The sequence below is a fragment of the Scatophagus argus genome, chromosome 19 (assembly GCF_020382885.2).
Source record: "Scatophagus argus isolate fScaArg1 chromosome 19, fScaArg1.pri, whole genome shotgun sequence".
NCBI classification, from domain to species: domain Eukaryota; kingdom Metazoa; phylum Chordata; class Actinopteri; family Scatophagidae; genus Scatophagus; species Scatophagus argus.
The window spans coordinates 175,001-199,431 of record NC_058511.1 but is presented as its reverse complement, the minus strand read 5'-3'; the positions used below and the strand labels follow the sequence as shown (position 1 = coordinate 199,431).

The following is a 24,431-nucleotide window of genomic DNA, read 5'->3' as shown; positions in this document are numbered from 1 at the left end:
GTCAAGAAAACTCCAGGAATGTGTGAGTAGATTCCAGGAGCTTTTCAAAGGATTCAAAAAGCTCTCAAAGTGGCCTCATTGAAACTGTTGTGAAAGTCCTCAAGGAGCAGCTGGGTCTCCTGCAGGACGTGGAGGACAGGAGTCACTGATGGAGGTCCAGGTGTTCAGTAAACCTGAAACAGATGCTTGCTTGTGTCTGTCCTGCACTGCTCGCCTGTCTGTAACAGTCTGTGATGACGTCTGTAACCGAGACGTGAACAATCCCGGCACTGAACACTAATGAAGACATCGTTACGCATGTTGGAGATCCCGCACACAAAAACAAAGTTCTGTTTTTAGTTTCTGGACTTTAATTTGTTAAGGTGCAACACTGAAACACTAAATGAAACCATTTATAAAGCACAGACCACCGAGTCCTCCGCACATTCTCTTTATGTTTCTATTACTTTGTCCCCTTTGTGGGACAAATAAAGGTTTTCTTATCTTATCTGCCGTTTCTCCTCAGACCTCTGAAATCCCTCCAGATGTTTCAGGAGCTGCAGGACTGACATGTCCAACAGTCTCTTGCATGTCCAACAGTCACGTCCAACAGTCACATCAACGTATGCACAGAGACAAAGAAAAGCGGCTTTTTATTTTTGGCTGTAGTGTTTGAATGCCTGACATGAGGAGAGAGTTTTCCCATGGAGTTCAATTTGTAAATTATTCCATGATATGGAAAGGTTTGCAAAGCTGAGAGCAGATTGTGGGCAGGAGATCAACAGTCTGTAGAGAAAAATAAGGAGATTATTTTCTGTATCAGTATGTTCTGAGATTTTCTCCTTATTGGGACTAAAAAAGACTTATCGTATTTGAATCTGAAACTGTAAACTAAAACTGAAGATGTCAGAACAAATGTAGTGGAACAGCAGAACAAAGTAACATGATATGGAAATACCTCACGAGTACCTCACAATGGTACATAAGTACAGTACTTAAGTAAATATACTTAGTTCCTAAGTAGAATCCTGCCGCAGCACCTTCAGTCGTAGACTGAGACCACCGAGGTGCTCCACCTCCCTGTGGCTATCAGTTATTTTTTATATTACTCTGTTATATTTTGTGTGATCACTGACACTTTCGTTTGCCTCTGTGTACTGCAACCCTGGCACAACAATTTCCTGCGGGATCAATAAAGTTCTTATCTTATCTTAGTTACATCCCACCACACATGAAATACCTGAACATTAATGTGGAACTGTTCCTTTAACACACGTTTTCTGTGTAACCTCACAGAGTCGTCATACTGAAGTAAAGTCAGATTTTTACACGTGAAAACACACTGCAGTAGCTGCATGTGTGTGTGTTTGAGTTCCACTCAACCCGTCTAATTCCATGGTAGAGGACCTGCATGGACACTGTGATGCAGAGATGCTCCACACCTGGTTAGCGTTTAGCATGTGTATGGAGACGGGGGTGGAGGGGAGGTGGGTGTGTTTGCATGTGTGAAGAGCATCTCGTCAGCAGCCACATGAACACATCGTCTGCATTAACAGTCAGCTGCAGCAGTGATCTGCAGTGTCTCATCAGGCCGGCATCCCGGGGGGACAGGGGTCTACAGGAGGAGGAGGGTTTTCTTCACACTTAGGAGCTGGACGCTTCTGTGTTGTGGTTTGTTTGTCAGCCTCAATGAGACAAGCTCTTCTTCTTCTTTTTACACATGTACATACCTGTATTTTTAAATTTTCTTAAAAAATTTGAATACATTGTAAATACCTGTACTTTGAGATTTTAGTTTTTGTTTATCCTATCTTTATTGTTTATCATATTTTTATACTCCGCACTTTTCTCCTTTCAAGAATTTCCCTCCAGGGATAAATAAAGGAATTCTGATTCTTTGGTGTTCACTCCTGCTTCATTTGCATCTGGATTGACTACGCATCACAAATGAGGAGCGAAGAGGAGCTGCAAACCAATGAGAGCTAAACTTATTTTAACAATCAAGTTGTTATAACTCGCCGTCAGCTTCTAGTCACATCCCTAGAATAGAAGTGGACCTTTGAATCCCGAAGCTCCAGAGGAAATGAGCAGTCACACGCTTGGTGATCAGGATCGCAGTTCAAACATGTGCTGTGAGGTCACATGTCCTGAGACAGAACTCGTCATTGGACAAGCTGTCTGCAAAAGAAAACCAAACGTTTCACACTCTGGACTTCACCTTCACTCTCTTCTCCTTTACCCTCTTGCTGTCATTCAATGGCAATTTTACTGGCTTGTCAGGCGTATTGTGATTTGGGTGAACTGACCCTTTAAAGTGGAATATTTAGCCCTGCAACAGTTCTGAGTTTACAGCAAGATGTAAGATGTGATAATCCCTGTGTGTGTGTGTGTGTGTGTGTGTGTGTGTGTGATGCATTCATGTGAAGAGCAGCAGCTCAGATGTTATCAGTTGCAGCTTACATCAGAAAAGACTGACAGCTGATTGGCTGAGACAGTGTGTGTGTGTGTGTGTGTGTGTGAATCCTAACATGATGATTTAAACAACAGTTTTCAGCTCAGAGTCCTCCAGTGTCCTGATCTGATCTGAAGGGACATCCTCTGTAAATGAGAGGGCCATGTGTGACTTCCTGTTGTGAAACACCTGGAGGAGTTCAGCTCTCCTCAGCTATGTTTACCTGAGAGCTAAAGAGTCTCTGAATTCTGACCCTGTTCAGGTCAGGACCTGGTAACAGGAATACCTGTAACAGACTTGAGACTAATGCCGTCCCCACAAATCAGGATCAATGAGTTGAGACCTGATCAATACTCCTGATCAGCTCTATGGCTAAACACAGAAACACTCACGCTGTCAGCACTTTCTGTCTGGTGGAAGGTCATCGAGGTCTGCAGTTTTTGTAGTAGAATTTTATGTAGACTACACAGCTCACGGAGGCCGAAGACAGACAAACTTAACCTCTCAGACTTCTGCCTGACTGAGACCGGACTGTTGAAGCCACCGCGACGCTCAGTGTGGATCTGATCTCAGATCTGTGGGGAACGATGAGTCACTGCCACGATTTAGCATCGATCATACATCATTAGCAAAGCCAGCACACCTTTCACCTAGAAGAAGAAGAAGAAGAAGAAGAAGAAGAATTCAATTCAGTTCAATTCAATTCAATTCAGTTTATTTATATAACGCCAATTCACAACAAAAGTTATCTCATGACACTTTCCAATTTGAGCAGGTCCAGACCAAACTCTTTAATTAAACTGTAAATAGAGAGAGCCCAACATTCCCCTTTGAGCAAGTACTTGGCGACAGTGGCGAGAAAAAACTGCCTTATAGGAGGCAGAAACCTCGGAGCAGAACCCAACTCAAGGTGGGCGGCCATCTGCCTTGACCGGTTGGGTTGAGAGAGAGAGAGAGAGAGAGAGAGAGAGAGAGAGAGAGAGAGAGAGGGATGGAGAGAGGGAGATGGGGTGGGGTGTGAAGATCAGCTTTATTGACAGTATATATATTTTTACATACACACACTGAATTCGTCTTCTGCATTTGACCCATCCTTAGTTGAACACACACATGCAACACCTGGCAAATTACATGCAGTGAAACACACACAGGAGCAGTGGGCAGCATCAAGCGCCCGGGGACTTCACTTGTTGTGGCAGCTCACAAGGACAGAAGATGAGTGCAAAAAGCAAAAAGTGTGCAAAAACAGTTACAAAAGGATGTAGAGGTAAAATAAATTAACAATTTACAAGGTAAGTAAAAACAGTACACTATACAGCTCTATCCAAGTCCTCATAAGGGAGGAAAGAGGACCAGACTGTTGAGCTGTACAGTCTAACAGCAGTGGGAATGAAGGAGCTGCTGTAGCTCCTTCCTACACTGAGGGTGTAGCAGTCTGCCGCTGAAGGAGCTGCTCAGAGCCTCCACTGTCTGATGCAGAGGGTGAGAGGTGTTGTCCATGATGGATGTCAGCTTGGCTAACGTCCTCCTCTCACCCACCTCCTCCACAGAGTCCAGTGGGCAGCCAGGACAGAGCTGGCCCTCCTGACCAGCTTGTTCAGTCTCTTCCTGTCCCGGTCCCCAACAGACCACAGCGTAGTGAATAGCAGAGGCTACCACAGAGTCATAAAAAGTCCTTAGGAGGGGCCTGCACACTCCAAAGGACCTCAGTCTCCTCAGAAGGTGGAGGCCCCTTGTACAGGGCATCATTGTTATGTGACCACTTCAGTTTATGGTTGAGGCGAACACCCAGGTACTTAAAACTGTCCTTAAAGCTGTTTGTAAATTTGTTAACAAGAAAAACAGAAACAGACGGATAAACAAACGGTCAGCATTGATTTTACTCAGATGGAAAGCTGATCATCAGGTTCTGGACTTGGATTCCGAGTTCAGTCATCTTCACCAGGACGGTTTGAGGCTGGTAGTTTGTCTGTACGTCTGTCTGTCCTGGACACACAGGAATAAAACTGACATCCATCTGAAATAACCGTCAGTAAAACCAGGCTTTCCCAAAACAGATTCACCCTCCCTCTGTGGGCCCAACCTGCTCTCCTGTAGATCCTCGACGCTTTAAAAAAAACATACGCTGCCTAAAAAGCTGGCGTCTTCACCAGTAATCAGAACATGTCTGTCGGAAGAAGACGAGGGACAGTCGGCGTTTGTGTCTGACTGAGACCTGAACGATCGGCTCTGATGGGCTCCAAACAGAAGTGGGTTTCCAGATGAACTGCTGATGGATCTGGCTGTCTGAATCCATTTCTGGATTCTGCAGCCGGATGGACGCCGCCGACAGCGAGGCCTCGTTCTGCTGTAATTAACCATCAGCCACTCCAGGACGAGCCTCCATATGAAGAGGAAAAACAGAAAGACTAAAACGAATATCCTTCTCAGCAGCAAGGAGGTGGAAAATTGTTGGAAGTGCAAATTAAGAGGTGACATGTCAGTTTTCTAAAGAGGAGAAAGGGGGTGAGGAGGGGAAGAGGGGGAGGAGGGGAGGATGGGAAGGGGAGAGGGGCAAGGAGGGGAGGAGAAATTGGTGGTTGGGGGTGTATGTGTGTGATTTAAATAATTCTGGAATATTGGATTGTGTCTCAGCAGGCTGACGTGTATGAATCACTCTGGGACTGTTAGAGCCGTGAGGGGATCTTCCTGTCCCACAACGAAGCCCACATCATCCAGTTTCCCAGTCTCACACAGTCAGGTTAACGTCCAGGACGAGGTTTCATTCAAAATAGAAAATACGAATTACTCCACAAAGACTCTGGATTACAGAAGGACACAAGAAGGATCAAGATCAGAGTTTAACCAGGACGTAGCCTCAGACAGTCCACAAACCCGGGATTAACATGAGACCAGGTCTAATACTGGGATAGAAAAGGGATTAACCAGGGACAAACCAGACTTGAACAAGAGATTGAAGCAGAACATAATTAAACTAAAACAAACCAGGAATAAACTAGAGACCTGGGATTTAAGAAGGAAGTAATCTGAGACAGTCCAAAGATTATCCCAGGATAAATTGTGGACTAGAGATCAGTCAGGGATTAACTGGGGACCCATTATGGATTAACAGGACTGTATTAACGAGATGTGTGAGGGAGAGTCAAACAGGAAAAAACTATTCGCTACCGGTGAGAGACCAGGGACTAATCTGAGAGACTATCCCTGGACAGACCAGTTCATAATCAGACCAGGCACTAACCTGGGACAGCTGGGTGGGACAAATGGGTCATGCTTCTGTGAAATGAACTGATGAAAATGACTGATTTCAGCTGGGCCACTATCAGGATTAACGTGGTCTCGCTGGTCCCGTTTGTCCTCAGAGTTTAAATGTCCCAACTGGAGCTCAAGCCGTCCTTCAGTCTGAGAGCCAAGCAGCTGGTTTTTCTAAAGACACAGAGACCAGGCTCTCCCTTCCCCCCGCCTTTCTCATCTCCGTCTCTCTGTGGGATTCTCCCCATTATAGTGAGGGGGATGAGGGAAGGGGGAGGCACTGGATTGAGGCCAGAGAAGCTGTCCACCTCCTCCTTCTTCTTGTCCTCAGGATTAGGGGGGCTCAGCTGGGACACCCTGTGGTGGCAGAGTTTAGGTTAAACCCACACTCTGATTAGAACCTCAGCTCCTAACTTCTGTTCTCATTTCAGATGAAAAGTCAGCAGCAGCAGAGGATGAAGGTCTGGACTGCGTATGTGTCCTGAGCTGACCGCCTCTGACTGTTGGTTCTGTAAAATAAAAATTCAAATATTGAACATCCTAGATTCTAAGTCATTTTATTGCTATGTTGATTGATCAGATCAGATTTCTTTCCCCGGTCTCATCTCGTCTGGATGGAACTGAATCGGTTTTCAGGTTTGGATCAAACCAGCAGCAGCTGACCAACTCCACGGCCTCGAGCTGCGTTCACAAACAGCAGGCAGCTTCAAACACACAAAGCAGCCTGCAGCAGAGAAGAAAAGAGGCTTTCTGAAACAAAACACCCGCCTTCCTCCAACTGAACCCCCGACAGGCCGCGACACACGACACGCTTTTCTTCTTCTTCAATCCAGGCAGGAACAGGAGGAGGAGGAGGCAGTGATTTGATGAAGATTTTCTGTCTGAAAACTGCTCTTAAAGCTATTTTTTCTTTTCCTCATGTTCCTCTTCCCTGTAGAAAGTGTTTGGATGTGTGTGGGTTTGTAAACGAGACTCTGAGCTACTTTGAGCTCTGCTGCTCCCAACCTGAGGGGTCAGGCTCCTACAGAGGGGTAGTCACATGACTGGTGGGAGAGGACAGAAGAAGAAATATTCATCATCTGAGCAGTATTGAAATGAAACCATGTGAGACTCTTTAATAACTCTGAGATTTCGCAGAGTCTTCGTAACACGTGCTGAACGTGAAACAGCACTTTGGTTAAGTTTAGGAAAAAGAATGATGAAAGATGAAAGTGACATATTTTGTCATTGGAGGGAACTCACTCCAACAAAATTCGTGCTCTGCATTTAACCCACCCAAGTGACGTGCACACACACACAGCAAACCCGGGGCAGTGGGCGACCGCGTGCAGAGCCCGGGGAGCAGTGGGGGTTAGGTACCTTGCTCAAGGGTACCTCAGCCATGGACACCGGGACGGGGAATCGAACCAGCGATCCAACGGTTACGGGTCCGACACCCTAACCGCTGATCCACGACTGCCCCGAACGGGTCGCTGAGGGACGTGGATACAAGTCCAGAGGAAGACCAACGTGCTTCACACCAACTTTAACTGTGAAAAATGAGAATTTGTTCATTTTCATTGATATTGATATTTCTTCTTCTTCTCAGTTATTTATTGAAAAATAATCCATCTTTGAAATTAGCTGATGATTAATTTTCTATAAGACACTTGAGCAAACGTACCTGAGCTTCAAAGGAACAGTTTCTGTTTAATCAGAGCCATACTTATTTTACTTATCTTATTCTATTTTGTGTTACCTTATTCTATTTTATTTTATTTTATTCTTCTATTATATGTTACATTCTATGTATGCACCAATCACCAAGACAAATTCCTGGTAATGTGAAACCTCTTCACTTACATGCCAATAAAGTCTTTCTGATTCTGATAAATCAGACGAACATGTTTGGATTTTTTCACCTGTTTACAAGAAAAGCATCACCTTCTGCTGCGGTCATTTACTTCGTGTTGTCTTTATGTTAGGATTTATTTCACAGAAATTCAAATTGATCTCTGAGGTTGTTTTCTGACCAAACACCCCAAGCTCTTCGTCACTGACACTCTGTGCTAATAAAGCTGCTCTGATTCTGTTCTTTAAAGAGAGAAAACATGAAAGGATGACAGAGTGAACGAAAGGAGAGAAGACGAAAAGAAGGAGGAGAAAGAAAACAAGGAAGCACAAGGAGCCTTTTCTTTATCTCCGACTTTCTGCGACTGAACAAACAGTTTGAGTCTTTCTGCTCGAGGCGTCTTCACCTCTCAGGGTTACAGGCCGCCTCGCTAATAAGCACCAACACAAAACCCCCAGCAGGCTGAGGGGGAGGAGGGGGAGGCAGATGCCAGACTTGGGCCCCGGCAGATGGAGCCTGATGAATCCTGAAAAGGAGGAATTGAAACCCAGAGAAGTTGCCAAGCGGCCGGCTGTAATTATCGCTGCGCCTTTGGGTTCATTGTCAATTAGAGTGGCGGTTAGAGCGAGCGACAGCTGTGGCAGATGGCGAAGGTCCAGAGAGGAGAGGGGGTGAGGAAGAGGAGGGAGGGGAGCCGTCCCGTCAGCTTTCCTCTCTGTTATCAGCACTAAACTGTGATTTCACAGGCTTTTCCGGATTATTACATACTCAAGTTGTCACAGGATGATAAATAAATTCACCGCATCACACAAACGCTGCAAATGTTAAAGCTGTTCTCACGTCTCAATCAGCTGCATCCACACTCACACCTTTTCATCTAAAAATGCGTCATATTTGCCAAAGTCCACACGATCCAGCGTTTTAGCGCCTGTAAACAGACTTCAGCTTTCATTTCAGTCTGGACAAGCAGAAACGAGACACACCGAGACTTCAGTCCTTTACGACATGACCCGAAGAAAAGCAGCCTTGACTACAACGCGAAGTTTTTCATCATGCTTCCTACACGTGTTCGCGGTGAGCTCTTATTTTTCTCTGTGCCGTATCGTCGGTCAGTTATCAGCCTGCCGGTTTTGGGTGATGCCAGGTAGAAACTGTGTTTCATTGTTTCTGCTTCATAGCTGAAACGTATTAATGTGGTTGTGTGGATGGCAGGTGTACGACACCTTCCTGTTCTGAGCACAACGACGCCCCCTTCTGGCTGAAGGCCAATGAACATATCCTGCCAAAAATCACACTGCGATTTTCTTAACTTCTCCAAAGAGTGAAGGACCGGAAATGAAGAGACCAGCATCCTCAGGACGTCCACAGAGAGCGTCCAGGTGGTTGGTTAATGACAAGACTGACTTCTCCTCATGCTAACACGCCTGTGTTTAACCGGTACAATGTTTACCATCTTGGCTTAGCGTGTTAGCATGCTAACACGAGCAGTAAAGTACAGGCTAATGGGAGTGGGTTTATTTATTCAGGCAAAATTTCCCACCCTGATGGGCACACATTCATACCTGACACACGTGACAGTAGAAATCTAAATTAATGCTGCTCTCACCTCCTCACACTTCAGTTCTTCACCTCCTCCATCTCTTCCCCTCCATCTTTTACTCTTTCATTTATTTTCCTCCCCTCCTTCTGCTTGTCCTCCTCGTGGTGAAAAACCCCTTTACTTCAGTAAAAGTACTCATACCGCAGTGTAGAAATACTGGATTACAAGTAAAAGTCCTGCATTCCCAATTTAGTATTACAATCCAAATAAACCTCAAGCACAAAATGTAGTACCTTTGAGTGTGTGTGTGTGTGTCGGGTCCCTTCTGCTGTCTGAAGGGCCACCACGCGGGGTCAAAGGTCACTGCTTCCAGTCGCAGCTATTAGCAGGCAGCTTGTTCACCACGACAACCATGGTGTGATCAGCTTCATCATCATCATCCTCAACTATGATAGCCTTCGAGCAGGATGTATTTAAATTAAATTTATATCAGAACTGATATGTGCTCAGTGAAACCTCATCTTTCTGAGCCTGTGAAATCTTGCTCTGGGTCGCAATCTTCCTCCTGTCAGCAACAGGGGGGTTGGACTCAGGGGCCTCCAGAGGTCCCGGGTTCTTTAACCTGATTATGGGGCCGGCGGCTGCTGACAAACAGAGGAGATTCATCAGAGAGGAGGTGTGGAAGAGCAGTGATAAAGCAGCAGGCAGCTGCGACGCTGCAGCACTTCAATAGAGAGATTTACATGAGAAAGCAAAGAGGAGGAACCGACAGGAGGTCCCACTCTGCCAACACGCCGAGAGATGAGAGAAAACGCTGTAGCTCAAAGGGCGGCAACCTGATCTCACACAGACTGAGCTCCAAGATTTAATTTTAATTTAATTTTAGTTTAATTTACTTTATTAATCCCAAGCTGGGAAATGACTTCTCTGCATTTAACCCATCACTGACTGAAACACACACACATGCAACATGCAGCGAAACACACACAGGAGCAGTGGGCTGCATCAAGCACCCGGGGAGCATATTTATATTGGGGGTTAAGTGCCTTGCTCAAGGGCACATCTGCCAGTTAATGGGGGGTGGGGACATTATCACTCCACCACACTCAAATTTTTCCTGCCCGTCCAGTGGGGGAATTGAACCAGCAACCTTCTGATCACAAGCCGCTTCTCCAACCTCTAGGCCACGGCTGCCCCCAAAACCCCCAAGACCAAAATGTTTCTGCTGAAAACATTCAGTTAACTATTTTAATCACATATAAAATTGCCATCTAATTTTGTCACTTCAGTTCAGTTTCAAGGGCATCTGATGCAGTCAGTGTGGAAAATGAATCAAAGATAAAGAGATAAAGATAAAGATGGGCCTTCATTAGTCCTGCACTGAGCAGATTCACGTTGTCACAGCAGCACAAGGACAGCAAAATAAATAAAGGCAGGTCAAGCAAAAAAGATATACAAAGTAAAAAATATGGGAATATTTACACCCTGTGAGTGTGTGTTTGTGTGTGTGTGCGTACTCCTCCTCCTGCAGTTATACAACAAAGATAAACGAGGCAGCTCGGCACACTTCACACACAGTAACAACATTAATTAGAGTTAATCGTTTTGGATGAAGAGCCGAGCGGCTGCTGATTGGTCTGTCACTTTGATGCATTGCCTCTTCAGCCAAGGCTTCTGGGAAACAGATCTGTCCTCAGATTTAAATAAAGTTCTGAGAGTTTGAACAGGAGGTTTCACTTGGAAGGTCTCTTGATAATCATTCTGTATTTTCATTTAATTTGAATAATTTACTCAGCAAATTAAATTAACATGAAGTAAAATGTCGTGCAGCTTAACACGCGATTATCTGGAATCCAGATTAACCGACAGCTCCAGGTGTGCAACGTGATTCGTGTCTTCAAACACATCATGTTACGTCATCCACAGTCTGTTCAAACTGGTCTGGAATCACCCAGGAGAAAATGCAATTCAATTTTCAGTTCAATTTTATTTATATAGCAACTTATATAGTCAGTGAAGCCGGTGGATCACTGACTTGCTGACAGACAGGAAACAGCATGTGAGGCTGGGGAAGAATGTCTCGGACACCCGGACCATCAGCACCGGTACCCCCCAAGGCTGTGTACTTTGCCCTCTGCTCTTCTCCCTCTACACCAACTGCTGCACCTCCAGCCACCAGTCCGTCAAGCTGATTAAGTTTGCAGACGACACCACCCTCATCGGACTCATCTCGGACGGGGATGAGTCCGCCTACAGGAGGGAGGTGGACCGTCTGGTGTCCTGATGCGGCAACAACAATCTGGAGCTGAACGCCCAGAAGACAGTGGAGATGATCATTGACTTTCAGAAAGTGCCAGCTCCATCGCTCCCCTTTACCCTGACAGACACCCCCATCACCACGGTGGACTCGTTCTGCTTCCTGGGTACCAGGAGCTGACCATCGGCTCCCTCATCAAAAGAGCCCAGCAGAGGATGTTCTTCCTGTGACAGCTGAGGAAACTCAAGGTGCCAGTCAAGATGATGGTTCAGTTCTACACGGCCATCATTGAGTCCATCCTCACCTCCTCCATCACCGTGTGGTACGCTGGGGCCACCGCCAGGGACAAGCTCAGACTGCAGCGTGCTGTGCGCTCCGCTGAGAAGGTGATCGACTGCAGCCTTCCATCTCTACAAGACCTGTACACCTCCAGGACTCTGAGGCGTGCAGGTCGGATCACAGCTGACCCTCCCTTTTAACAGGAAGAAACCTTGAGCAGGACCAGGCTCACAAGGGAGAACCATCCTGCTGATAGTCGGCTGGGTGAAGGAGGAGAAGAAGAGGTAGACAGGACAGAGAGGATGAAAGAGAGAGAGAGAGAGAGAAACATGCAGTAAACATCATACATTACAAAGGACAAACATGACAGGTTGTTATAACTGGAATTCTGAAGACTGTGTATTGTATGTCTTTGTTTTTTAGCTGATATGTTGTTTAAGTTAGTTCTAATATCACTACATAGAAGAACAACAGGGAGATGTTGACAGTAGACACTGGGTTTGTCACTGGGTTTGTCAGAGGATGCAGTTCAACATGTAGATCTGGATGGAGAGAAACCTGCAGAAAGATACAGAGAGAGAAAGAAAGGGAGGGAGAGACACAAAACTACGAGGACAACTGGACACACAGTTAGTGACAGAAAATAATGAATTATATGTTGATCTGATGAGGGGAGAGGAAGAAGAGGAGAGGAGGTGGGGAGTAGAGATGGTGGTGGTGTTGAGGAGGTGGGGGAACTGCTCAGTGGATCATGTTTGTGTCCCCCAGCAGCATAGGCCTATAGCAGTGTAGCTATGATAGAGATTAAAGGTTAACAGTTAGTCACACCTGTTCTACCTGTGGCTGTCTGTCAAGAAGTGACTGTAACTATGGCTACCAGCCCTACACACTTTGTTTGGGGCTAACTATACGCTTTATCAAACAGAAAGGTTTTAAGTCTAGGCTTAAAGGTGGAGGAGGTGTCTGCCTGTCGAACCCAGAAAATCTGAACATGGGAATCAAAAGACAAGGAAAACAGATCTGACTGTTTTTCTGGTGGATATCAGCATCACATCCAGTACAGAGATAAATCCAAATGGTTCACAGAGCCTCTGGACTATGACCAGACCGGCACCAGTACTGACCCTCAGGATTGACTAAAGATGTCTCTTATCTGGTTTACATGTGGTTTACATGTGGTGTTTACATGCTGATGTCATGCTGTGAGCCAGCGATGATCTCACTGCCACACATGAAGTGCAGTGAGGTCAGAAAAGACAGAGTGTTTTATTTTAATCCACTGAGCGAGCGAGAAAAAGTTTGAATACTGAGACGTTCTGAGTCAGCAGTGTATGTCTCTTCGTGTGTCCTTCCACCTGTTGATGAACATGTGGGTGTTCATCCTCGCAGTAAAGAAGATCCTGGTGGTCGCGTCACAGTATTTGTACCCTGTGAGTGTTCGTGCATGGATCAGCTGATTCAAGGCCTGTGGTTTATTCTAAGTGTTGTGTGTTTTTTATTGTATATCTGCCACTCAGTCAAGAACAGAGAGTTCAGAGGGCTGAGACAAGCGGTTTCTGTTCGGTACATCCTTTGAAAAGAAGAACTAGGTGGAGGTCTGATGGAAAACTCCTGTGGTGGATCACAGGAGAATCGGTTCCCTCTTCACCAGGACAACTGCAGACGTTTAACCATGAGATGTAAACCTATTGACCAGGTTACAGTTCATTACCTGCAAAAAAAAACCCTGCAGGGTTGTGGAAGCAGCACATCCATCCACAGGATTCAGCCCTGTCAATAAGCAGGAAGTGAAGGCAGCTGCAGAGGAGGCTTGGCAGACCATCACCAGAGCGCAGTCATGGCGGTGGACTCCAGAAGGATCTGAAACCAAGTGTTGAAAACGACAAGTTTGCTCAGGACATTCATTTGTCTAATGGACAAAGTGGTTCACTCGGTGCTGTTGTTGTCAGTACACTTAAATTAAAGCCGAAAGTCTGCAATGAAGGCCCATCCTTCACCTCAGATACACCTACTGCACAGACATGGAGCCACACACACAGAGTGTGTTCTGGAGCTGACTGAATACCACAGAATCAGAAATCAGAAATCAGAAATCAGAAAAGATTTTATTGCCATGTAAGTGAAGAGGTTTCACATTACTAGGAATTTGTCTTGGTGATTGGTGCATACATAGAACATAACAGTAACATATAATTGAAGAATAAAATAAAATAAAAAATAAAAATAAAAATAAAATAGAGTAAGGTAACACAAAATAAAATAAGTGAAATAAATATTTTTCTGGAGGTAGTTCAAAAGTAAGGTAGTGCAGGATGGAGTATAGTGCGAGTGGGTGAGGTAGACAGTGCAAATGAACAGCAGGTGGACAGTGAATGAGCAAAATCAATTGCTAAGGTGCAGGGCAGCATGTTAGTCAGTTGGCGTTCAACAGTCTAACAGCACAGGGGAAGAAACTGTGTAGAACAGTGTAGAAATACTAAGAACGAAATGATCAGAAATAGATTTTATGTATATTAAACTGATCAGTAGTTTAGCTTCAACACCTAATATCAGAAACTCGTCCATCTGGAATCAGATCTGTTGAACTGTTTGGATGTGAGGAAGTGAAGTAGGTGGCGTTTGGTTGGAGCAGCTGTCAACATGTCTCTGCTTGTCCAGGCCTGCAGTCTTCAGGTAAGCAGGTGAGGCTGTACAAGTGAGTCATCATCTTGTCTTTCTGACTCACCTGCCACATGTTCTGTTAAACCAATCTAGTTCATTGCTGTGTGAGTAACGACAGGTTGGTCAGAGCTGATGTCATCTGTGACTCACTGATGATGTCACACCACACAGACAGAGACAACGTTTAGACGACATTTAACTCCCTGTACATCAGGATTTAATCATGTTTGTAAGGTTTATCAGAAAGTTATAAATGAAGTTAATAAATTTAACCTTTCTTAATGACAAGATTTTAAACATTAGAGACAAAATTCAACACCTACTGACCTCAGCTGGTACCGATCGAAACCCAATCACTGGAACCTTAGAAACAGCAGCAACAACTAGATAATTATCTTCACTGCTTTTCTCTCATTGACCCTCATCAATTAAATTCATTCATATTTTCATCTAAACCAACATGCCTCTTAGACCCCATTCCTACTAAGCTGCTCAAAGAAGCTTTACCCTTACTTAGCACCTGTAGATGTGATCTATGTGTCCCTAATAACAGGTTATGTACCCCAGTGCTTTAAAGTAGCTGGAGACAAACCTCTTTAAAAAACACACCCAGATGTTATAGATAGATAGATACTTTATGATGAATATGAATGAATGATGAATATTTTAATATTTTATTTTCAGCCTGCTGTACACACTGTCTTTGGAAGTGTTCTTTATGGTGATGCCTTCTTAATAATAATCTGAATCTGTGTCTTATTATATTAGTTCTTTTTCATATTACTGGGAGCAGAATCTGAACAAGTGAAGGCTTTAGAGCTTCTTTATGTTTATGTTTTTGTTTTCATGTAAATCACCTGCATAAAAATATATTTTCTTGGTTTATCTTAAATGTGTATTTTTCATTCTAATCATTTATCAGCTTGTTTCTTCCACCACTTTTTTCTTTTTCTTCCACTTTCTTCTGCCTCTAATGGACTTAACGTGACAAGATCAGGATTCTGCTGCCTCTCCAGCAGCAGGATGATCTCAAACCTGAACAGGAAAGATGAGGACCAAATGTCATCTGAATCTGAGGATTATGAATGGAATAAACCCAAGTCCTGATCTCATATCAGTGCTGCAAGGTCCCAATTACTGCAGAAATCCTCAGCTTTACCACATGATTTTTACCTTTTCATCATATATATAGTGTATGTGATCTTTCAGCTTCTCTGAGAACCAATAAATCACCAAAAACATGAAAAGACTCCAATGAACTTGATGAACTTTGCCAGAGGAGGAGGTTCAGCTGCTCCATCAAACTCAAAAAGACATAGACCCATGTGAACCAAACTGAGCTGATGGACAGCAGCAGCTGATTTATTGATTGGCCCATTGATTGCTGATGCTTCTGTGGCCGGTCGGCAGCTGAGACTCTGTACAGCAGCCTGGTGGTGAGTTCATTAGTCTGATCTGAGCCAAATTAACAGACAGAGCAGAGTGTACTGTGACCAGGGGGTTACAGTCTGAATGCAGCTGCTCCATCAGTTAGTCCCATTTCGTCCCTGAGCCCTGCATCCTCCTCTGAACCTCTGAAATGACTCACCTAAATTTAAATTTTTAAAGTGACATAGCTGTCATTGGAGGGAACTCACTCCAACGAAATTTGTTCTCTGCATTTAACCCACCCAAGTGACGTGCACACACACACAGCAAACCCGGGGCAGTGGGCGACCGCGTGCAGCGCCCGGGGAGCAGTGGGGGTTAGGTACCTTGCTCAAGGGTACCTCAGCCATGGACACCGGGACGTGGAATCGAACCAGCGATCCACCGGTTACGGGTCCGACACCCTAACCGCTGATCCACGACTGCCCCATACCTGTCTGAATGAATAACTCAGCAAAACACCATTCATAACTCTGAACACCACTTTGTCTGTGAGTGAGCAAATGAAGACAGGTTAATATCTTCCACCCCTTCATGAGATCAACATCTATAAGTTTATGAAGGGATGAACCTACAGAAGTAACACCTTCACCAGTGTAGAGAGACAACTCTGAGCTTCAAGTTTGGTCAAAAACCAAACTTCAAGTTGGTTTGATTTTTGAGGGTTTTTTTTTTTTTCACTGCTTCTTTTTCTGCTGCTGCTCCTGAACCCAGATCACATTTCTGTTTGTTTTTACTTGGCTCCAGCAGTGTCTAGTCAGAGGTCAATGAGGCTGGACTGAGCCCTGGCAGGGGAGTCAAGGCCACCGGAGGAGCCTGAGGAGGCAAAACAAGTCAAGGAGGAAGGAGTCTGGCAGCAGCTCTGTTTGTCTGACTGGAGGATTTCAAAATAAAAGCAAGGTGAGTGACAGCTGCTGTGTGGTCCAAAGAGATACACACACAGACACACACATGCACACACACACACAAATCTGCTTAGAAAGGACAGAAATCAATGAGAACTGTATGAATGGAGGATCAACACATCCAGTCCAGTTTTATGCCGATGACACAGTGTTGTATGTGATGTGTGTGTGCTTCAGATTACAATCTGCCCTCTGCAGACGTTCTACTGAACGCTCACAAGACAAAACATATTCTCACATCCCCTACTGTCCAGGTGATCTCTTCTCATGTCTCATATTCAGGACAGACTCGTCGTCGTCTCGGCTCTGGACTCAGATCACACTCAGAGAGACAACAGACTGCAGGACACGGAGACAATTAAACTTTAACACAAATGAGCCACTCGCTTCGATTTGTTCCTCATCTCTTTTCTTTAATTGTTTGATCGTGAATCAAACTGGAGTGACGTGCTCGGACTAAACACACTGCTTCTCACTCAGCGTGTCTCATGCTAACATTAACAATACAATTCACATCAGTACACCTGCGTACAGTCTCCTCCTCAAAACTAGCTCACACTTACTGTGGCTACGGATCAACAAAAAGGTACAAAAAAGCTGTGGCAAAAATTTGGCGTGACAAGACAAGAATTTCCTGGCTTAGACATGGAGACAAAACAACGACCTGACAAAGAGTGACGGGGAAGACGAGGACTAAATAGACAACATAACAAAACACAGGTGAAACACATTAAGGGAAAAAAATGCAATCAAGATAACCAAAAGCAAAGCTACATGAAAAAGACACACAGGGGAAGTGACACTTTCAAAATAAAACAGGACATGACAAAAACCTGGAACATAACGCATGGAAACACATGACAAGACACACATGAAACACGACATATGGATCAGAAACCAAAAGACAAAGCATAACCTAAACACAAGACGTGACACAGGTGAAGGATCAGAGCTTCACTCTGGGCTCGCTGACACTACATCAGCTGTTAGGGTTAGGGTTAGGGTTAGGGTATTAGGAATATTTTCTGGGGGTTTAAGTTAGCGTATGATTATTGGTGTAGAAATAATCCTTAAAAACCAACACAACTCCGCAGGATCAGCTGACTTCCTGAAGGATTTTGATATTCCTGAATAAACATGCAGTTTCTCAGTGAAAACATCCAGACATTACTGAATGAGGAGGTGGAGCCTCAGTGTGACGCCTCTGACTGCACCTGTGATGGAGAAGCCGTTAGCTGGTGGAGGATTGAAATGTTGAAGGCAGTGAGGTGGAGGAGAGCCATCCATCCTCATTACCTCCAACATGAGCTTACATGGCTGGCTGTGTGAACCCTCACACTGATGGAGGAGGAAGGTTAAATCTCCTCGCTGTGGTTTTGATTTGCTCGTCATTATGCTGATGAGGCTATCACTGTCTCTCAGGGGGATTCACACCAACACGGTTTTACCAAATTTCTCCTGCGAGGATCGTTGGAAATCTGATTCAGGAGTCTCGGGGGAAATAAGTATGCAAGGTGCTGCTGTTTGCCCATCAAGCAAAGTTAATATCCTCAGCCTGTTAGATACAGCAATAATCTCCAGAGCGCCGAGGCGAGCAACGCTGGCACCCGCCCCCAGCCCTGTGAGCGACGCCCGGGGAGACTGTGAGGGTTTATGAGGCCACATAGCGGTCACGCTCAGAGTCAAAGTCTCATCACACAGATGGTGAACAACACAAAGCAGCTCAGTCTGCAGCACACAGCAGTTCTGATGTTAACATGTTTACCAGGTGTGATGTTTTCCCATCCAATCGAGTGTATTCTGATGCTAACATTAATAACATGCTACAACATGCTAATTAGCCCTAAACACAATGAGCAGCTGAGGCTTACATTAATGTCATTCTATATAAAGTGAGGAGGCATTTAACTTTAATCCTTTTAAACCCCTCCTACTGTGGCACGCTGGTTGCTCACCTGTTAGAGCCAGGTAAGTTCTCTGCAGTGGTCTGTGTTTGATTCCAACCTGTCCCTGTTCTCTCCATTCAATAAAGGCTGTAAAAGATTCAGATAGATTTGAATTTAGATATGTTTTAAAAACCTTCAAATGATAAGAATCTCTTAAAATAGCGTTAGTTTGCGTCGCAAATTAAAACATTAAAATCTCAGCCACATTAATATCTTACAGCCATCACACTGTGGAATATTTGTAACATGTATAAATCAAGTTAAAGTCACATAATATCAGCTTGATTGAGGCATTTTCAAAGTAAGGGGTTTTAAAGGAGTTCAGTTTTTCAGATCAATGAAGGATCTCTGGCTTCTAAACACTTTGATTTTTTGCATTTTCAGGATAAATAAATGATTAACTCTGAGGGTTTTGTAGGATTTCTGTTTTTGGATGCAGAACAGATCAGAGGACATGTTTCTCATGTTGGTTTCAGGTCTGCAGACACTAAATGATCCTGTTTCTTCTGCCCCCTGCTGTCAGGTAACCCTAGATCAGAATCAGAATCAGAATCAGAATTCCTTTATTAATCCCTGGAGGGAAATTCTTGAATCCCTGGAGGGAAATTCTTGATGATCTCACGGGTGCATTTCCACCTGAACTGCAGCAGCATTAGGTCTGATTTCACTCACACATTCATCCTACAGCTGACCTCAAACATCACACAGGAAGTCATGAATCTATCAGAGACTAAAAGACAACTAAAATACTTTTATCCAAACATCAAGTACGGAGAAGAGAACAAACAAACTGCTGTTTCAACTTATTTTTCTCAACTCAACTTTTTGTAAATTAAGAGATCGCAGAGAGGAGCACATTGATGACAGCAGACACCTTGTGGTGGGTCCTGGCTGGGTGGAGCATTTGCTCTCATTGTGTTGCAGAACTGGGTGGTTCAGGAGATCCTTTGTAAGACTTTTAGGAGTCTTTTTATTATGACTCCCCCCACACACACACACATTCAGCCCCCTGCAGCAATCTGGATGGGTTTGACTGTGCAATACGGTTACCACATTTGCTTTTATCCTTTTCTTCACACTATTTTAATATTATTTATTTAGGGTTGTATTTATGAGAGGAAAGTTGTTTGTTTTTTACATGTGAGATGCTGGATCTCACATTCCTGTTCTCCACAGGATGAACCCTTTGGTTGTGAATCGTGCTGCTGTCTTTTGTCTAGCACCACCCTCAGGATGAAATTTACAGTTTTAGCTCCATTAATTTTTGGTAAATCACCAGAATCCAGTTTGTTCACTATTGAGAATCAACAGGATAAATTTCTTCAACACTTTGTTGGCTCTCAACTGTTTCCCGCTGGCGACAGTTTGGATCATCAGACGAAACAGAAAAGTTCAAACAAAGAGAGAAAAATAGTGTAATGTCTGTAGTTGTTTGTTGTGGTCTATGGTGGTTGTAATTGTGTGTTTGGAGAGGTGGGGGTTGTACCAATGGTTAAAGAGCAGAACATGATGGATGTGGCCTCATTAGAAGGGGGAGCCAGGCTTTAATTTCCTCTCCATGATTCATTTTTATTAGCACCAGCCAGCTGGTCCCGGTGTCCATGGCTGAGGTACCCTTGAGCAAGGTACCTAACCCCCACTGCTCCCCGGGCGCTGCACGCGGTCGCCCACTGCCTCGGGTTTGCTGTGTGTGTGTGCACGTCACTTGGGTGGGTTAAATGCAGAGAACAAATTTCGTTGGAGTGAGTTCCCTCCAATGACAAGATATGTCACTTTCCTTCCTTTGTTGGTCGGTGATCAGACCTCCAACACAAAAACCAGAGAGGGAATCAGGTCAGATCAGACTGAGTCACTGCATCAGACCTGCACTTCTGCAGGTAAGATTTGGTCTATAGCAGTGAGTTAGTAGAAGCTGGTAGTGAAAGCAGGTGGAGGTGAACACCTGGGCTTAGTCTGTATGATTCACTTCCGGGCAGCAGATGACAGATGACGGCGTTGGTGGAGCTGACAGCTGTGACTGATGGCTGCAGTCTTCACACTCATGATGCTAATGCTCACCTTAATTACATTAACAGCAAACAGAAACTGATCCTGGTTCTGATTTACTGTCTGCCACACGTCTTTATTATGACCACACTCTGCCTGTTCACACAGTCTGCAAGAGGCTCATACCAAACACAACATTGTCTGAGGTTGATTAAAGTTGACCTTGAGCTGTGAATAAGACAAAATGAGGAGTAATGAGGGAGAAGACTAAAGAAAATCAATGAGCAGCAGGTCAATATTTTATCGCCGATATCTGGAAAAGAACGAGGACGTCTCCCGATCCCCGTCCTCTGACTCAGTTATTTCAGGTTATTAACTGAGGAGTCTCATAGTATTAAGGGATGTGTTGTGTCTATTTCAGTGTTAATGGCCAGACTGTCACATGACCTCCTATTGTAAACGTACACTGACCAGTGGAACATCATTAAACACAGAAACTTTAAATCTTGACATTCAGAGTTGGACGTTTCAGAGGTTCACAGTTTGGACACTGATCTCTGCTGATTGGCTGGATCTGAAGTGATCGATGTGGGTCGACCCCACAGTCGGAGTCGGCTGACTCCTCCATCCGGGCTGATGATGAACCGAATGTGACTGACAGGTCGGCTTAGCATCAGTTGGGCCTCGCTGTACAGGTGTCTGTGATGAGGATGAAGCTGGACAGCACAGACAGGAAGAAGTTAGACAAACATTCATCGTGTGACCAGACTTTTCTCATTTATAAAGCAAAAATATCTTCAGAGAACTTCGAGAAGACTGAAGGACTCTTTAACAGACAGCATTACTGCCTGTTAAATGGCAGTTTTTCCTCATGGTAGAATGTTAGGTCTCTGTATTAAAGAATTTAGTCTTGACCTGCCCTTTATGGAAACTTTTGTTGTGATTATATAACTAAATTGAACTCATCAACTTCTACAGGACTCCTTCATAACTTTTGGAAGCATTTTGTAAAAGTACAAAACACCCAAAAGGAAGTGAATATAAAGGCAGAACAAACATACTTTCTGAGGTGGAAGAAGGACATGCCATTTCTCAGAAGTCCACTTGGTCCTGATGCACTGAACTTCCTTCTCTGGGGTCAAAGAACAAGCTTCAATCCTGCAAGAGTCTGGGTAGTTTCCTGCATGAATGAACATCATTGAGGTGATATTTTCTTCTGTTGAAGACCAAAGATTCACACATGTTCTAAACAGACAGAAGACATGAATGACCTTTGAAATGGTTGGTATCCACCTCGATGCTGTTGATCACTCCAGGATGACCAAGACGAAACACGGCCCACTCCCAGCCAGGGACCTGGAGGATACCCTGCTTGTCCACCTGCAAGACAATGAGCAGGGGGACATTTAACACATTTTAGGCTTTATGTCCACAGTGAGAGGAAGGAAGAGTCGCAACTGAAAGGTGGGTGTGTGTGTGTTTAAACCTTTAGGTGTTTGGGTCTGTCCAGTCTGCGGGCCGTTTCCCATCCATCAGCCATGTTCACAGCTCGCCCAAGACCTGCAAACACAACACATCAGGGTCTCACCAGTCTCACCATTACGCCCACAGTCAGAAGCAGAGACCTGGTGACTGAGGCCGACTTAACCTGACACAATAAGATAATAATAATGCCAACCGATCATGTTGCGTGGATGGCCAAAGTGGGCGTCACTGTAGCCGAGGCAGACTCCCCCACTGGTCAGAGCCAGCAGATCAACATCCTGTTGGGCGGAGACAGATGACCAGTCTCTCTGCCCGACGCCATACACTCGCAGTCTGGCGATTCCTCCATCTGATGGCACACAGACACACTGAATAACAGTCATGTAATTTCTGTATGTGTGTGTGTGTGTGTGTGTGTGTGTGTCTACCTGGGTAAATGTTGATGCGGAGGTGTGTGACTCTGTGGTTGAAGTTCACCTTGAAGAAGTTGTGGCAACAGTCTGAGTATCCAGGCTTCAGCTGAGACACGCACACCAGCTCCGGCCACGCCTTCGAGGCCAGCTGTCAGTCAAACCACACATCACCTGTCAATCAACTCTTTGTGTGTGTGTATGACCAGCAGACCGCCGGGGTCACCACAGTGATAGATTCAGTGTTACCTTGGCGACAGCAGCAAGCTGACTGTCAGAGGCAGCCATGCCGGTTCGGTCTCCCTCCAGGGTGAAGGCTGGTGGTTTGTCTGGTGAAGAGGATGTAAATAATGAGTCCAGTTCCACCCCTCACATCCACCCTGTGAATCTCCATTATGGTCCAACAGTGTCCATTTCTTTGGGTACACCTGTACACTCCAATGCAGTCCAACATACAGTAAGGTATACTGTGTGTACATAAAAAGAAAATCTATCAACTGAAACACTTTAATGTCGTGGAAAGATAAGCACTTTATTGATCCCACAGGAAATTGTTGAAATTTCAGTCTTTCAGTATAATCATTTTACATTCAAAGACTAATCTCATGGGGCGGCACGGTGGTGCAGTGGTTAGCTCTGTCGCCTCATAGCAAGAGGGTTCCAGGTTCAAATCCCGGTCTGGGCCCTTCTATGTGGAGTTTGCATGTTCTCCCTGTGCCTGCGTGGGTTTTCTCCGGGTTCTCCGGCTTCCTCCCACAATACCAAAAACATGCACATTAGGTTAATTGGCTGCTCTACACTGCCCCCTAGGTGTGAGTGTGAGAGTGTGTGGTTGTTTGTCTTTGTGTGTTGGCCCTGCGATTGACTGGCAACCAGTCCAGGGTGAACCCCGCCTCTCGCCCGTAGTCAGCTGGGATAGGCTCCAGCTCCCCCGCGACCCTGACGGATAAGCGGTATAGAAAATGGATGGATGGATGGACTAATCTCATGCTCATTTCAGAGAGAGACTGACTGCAGTGTGTTAAGCTGCATGAAAATGTTTATCTATACTGTAAGGTGATGAGTTCACGATGTGTTCATACCCAGACAGCCAGCCTGGATGGACACGTGTGGCGCGTGGTTCCCAGTGAAGAAGGACGTGTCCACATCAAAGCCGTAGATCAGCCCTGGTACACCCAGTTGGATGAGGCACCAGTCATGACCTTCCAGAAAGAGTCAGATAGAAAACTATAACTGTCTCTTTAAGTGTCATCTTACTGTCATTTTTGAATTCACTTCGGTGGAATCAGAAGTGTCTAAATTGGAAGTGAAAACACCACATGTATATTCCAGAAACCAACCAGGTATTCGCTTTCTCCTTGTCTCCCATCCATCCATCCACTTTCCGTACTCTGTGAAGGCAGACACGATGAACTGCGGCGGCTCTTTCTGTACAAACATGAGTTCACTCAGTGCACGTTGCTGCTGTTGTCCTGTTTGAAATGTTTCAGGTAATCATAACTCTCGTGAAACGTTGTCCTGCTGGCTCACAGGACAACAGTGGATCAATCTGCTGCTGAAAATAGTCCCCAACAAATGTATTACTTCCTCCTATTTTTCATATAAAAACTGAATTGAGCAGCTTTTCAAGAAAATTAATGAACCTTTTTGTTTTATGAACTAAATATTTGTTTTTATTGACTGTGAGCCAGGATGTTTGTCTCGGGAGACTAAGAAATTGCTGGTTTGAGTCTACACATGATGTCTGTTGATGATAACACCTGACATTTACTTTAAGGTGAAATCATAGCGTAAATTAAACTAAACTGAGACTCTTCACAGTAACCGTGATATGAAATATTAGCTCAAACGTGCTGACATCAGGTGGATCAGAGCTGTACCTTCAGCAGGTTGGCAGCAGGAGCAAACCACTCGTCTGAAGCAAAAATTACCTGAAAAAACAACAGGACAACACTTTATTTAATGCAAAACAAAACGGGACTGAGGCAGCTGAGTAGTGCAGGTTAGCACTGTCGCCTCA

At 44.8% G+C, this 24,431-nt stretch overlaps 1 protein-coding gene across 1 annotated transcript in view; it reads right to left on the bottom strand.

Annotated features, from left to right (window-relative positions):
- Nucleotides 1-20,619: 20,619 nt before the first annotated feature.
- allc (allantoicase) overlaps nucleotides 20,620-24,431 on the bottom strand; it is an 8,765-nt gene continuing 4,953 nt past the window's right edge. Inside the window, exons 2-11 of the mRNA XM_046373990.1 lie at nucleotides 24,292-24,342; nucleotides 23,752-23,839; nucleotides 23,494-23,613; nucleotides 22,661-22,740; nucleotides 22,430-22,562; nucleotides 22,195-22,350; nucleotides 22,003-22,076; nucleotides 21,788-21,896; nucleotides 21,578-21,696; nucleotides 20,620-21,232 (exon numbers count right to left, since the gene is read on the bottom strand). Coding sequence (XP_046229946.1) covers nucleotides 21,053-21,232; nucleotides 21,578-21,696; nucleotides 21,788-21,896; nucleotides 22,003-22,076; nucleotides 22,195-22,350; nucleotides 22,430-22,562; nucleotides 22,661-22,740; nucleotides 23,494-23,613; nucleotides 23,752-23,839; nucleotides 24,292-24,342 — 1,110 coding nt within the window. The 3' untranslated portion in view covers nucleotides 20,620-21,052. The remainder of the gene's footprint in view (nucleotides 21,233-21,577; nucleotides 21,697-21,787; nucleotides 21,897-22,002; nucleotides 22,077-22,194; nucleotides 22,351-22,429; nucleotides 22,563-22,660; nucleotides 22,741-23,493; nucleotides 23,614-23,751; nucleotides 23,840-24,291; nucleotides 24,343-24,431) is intronic.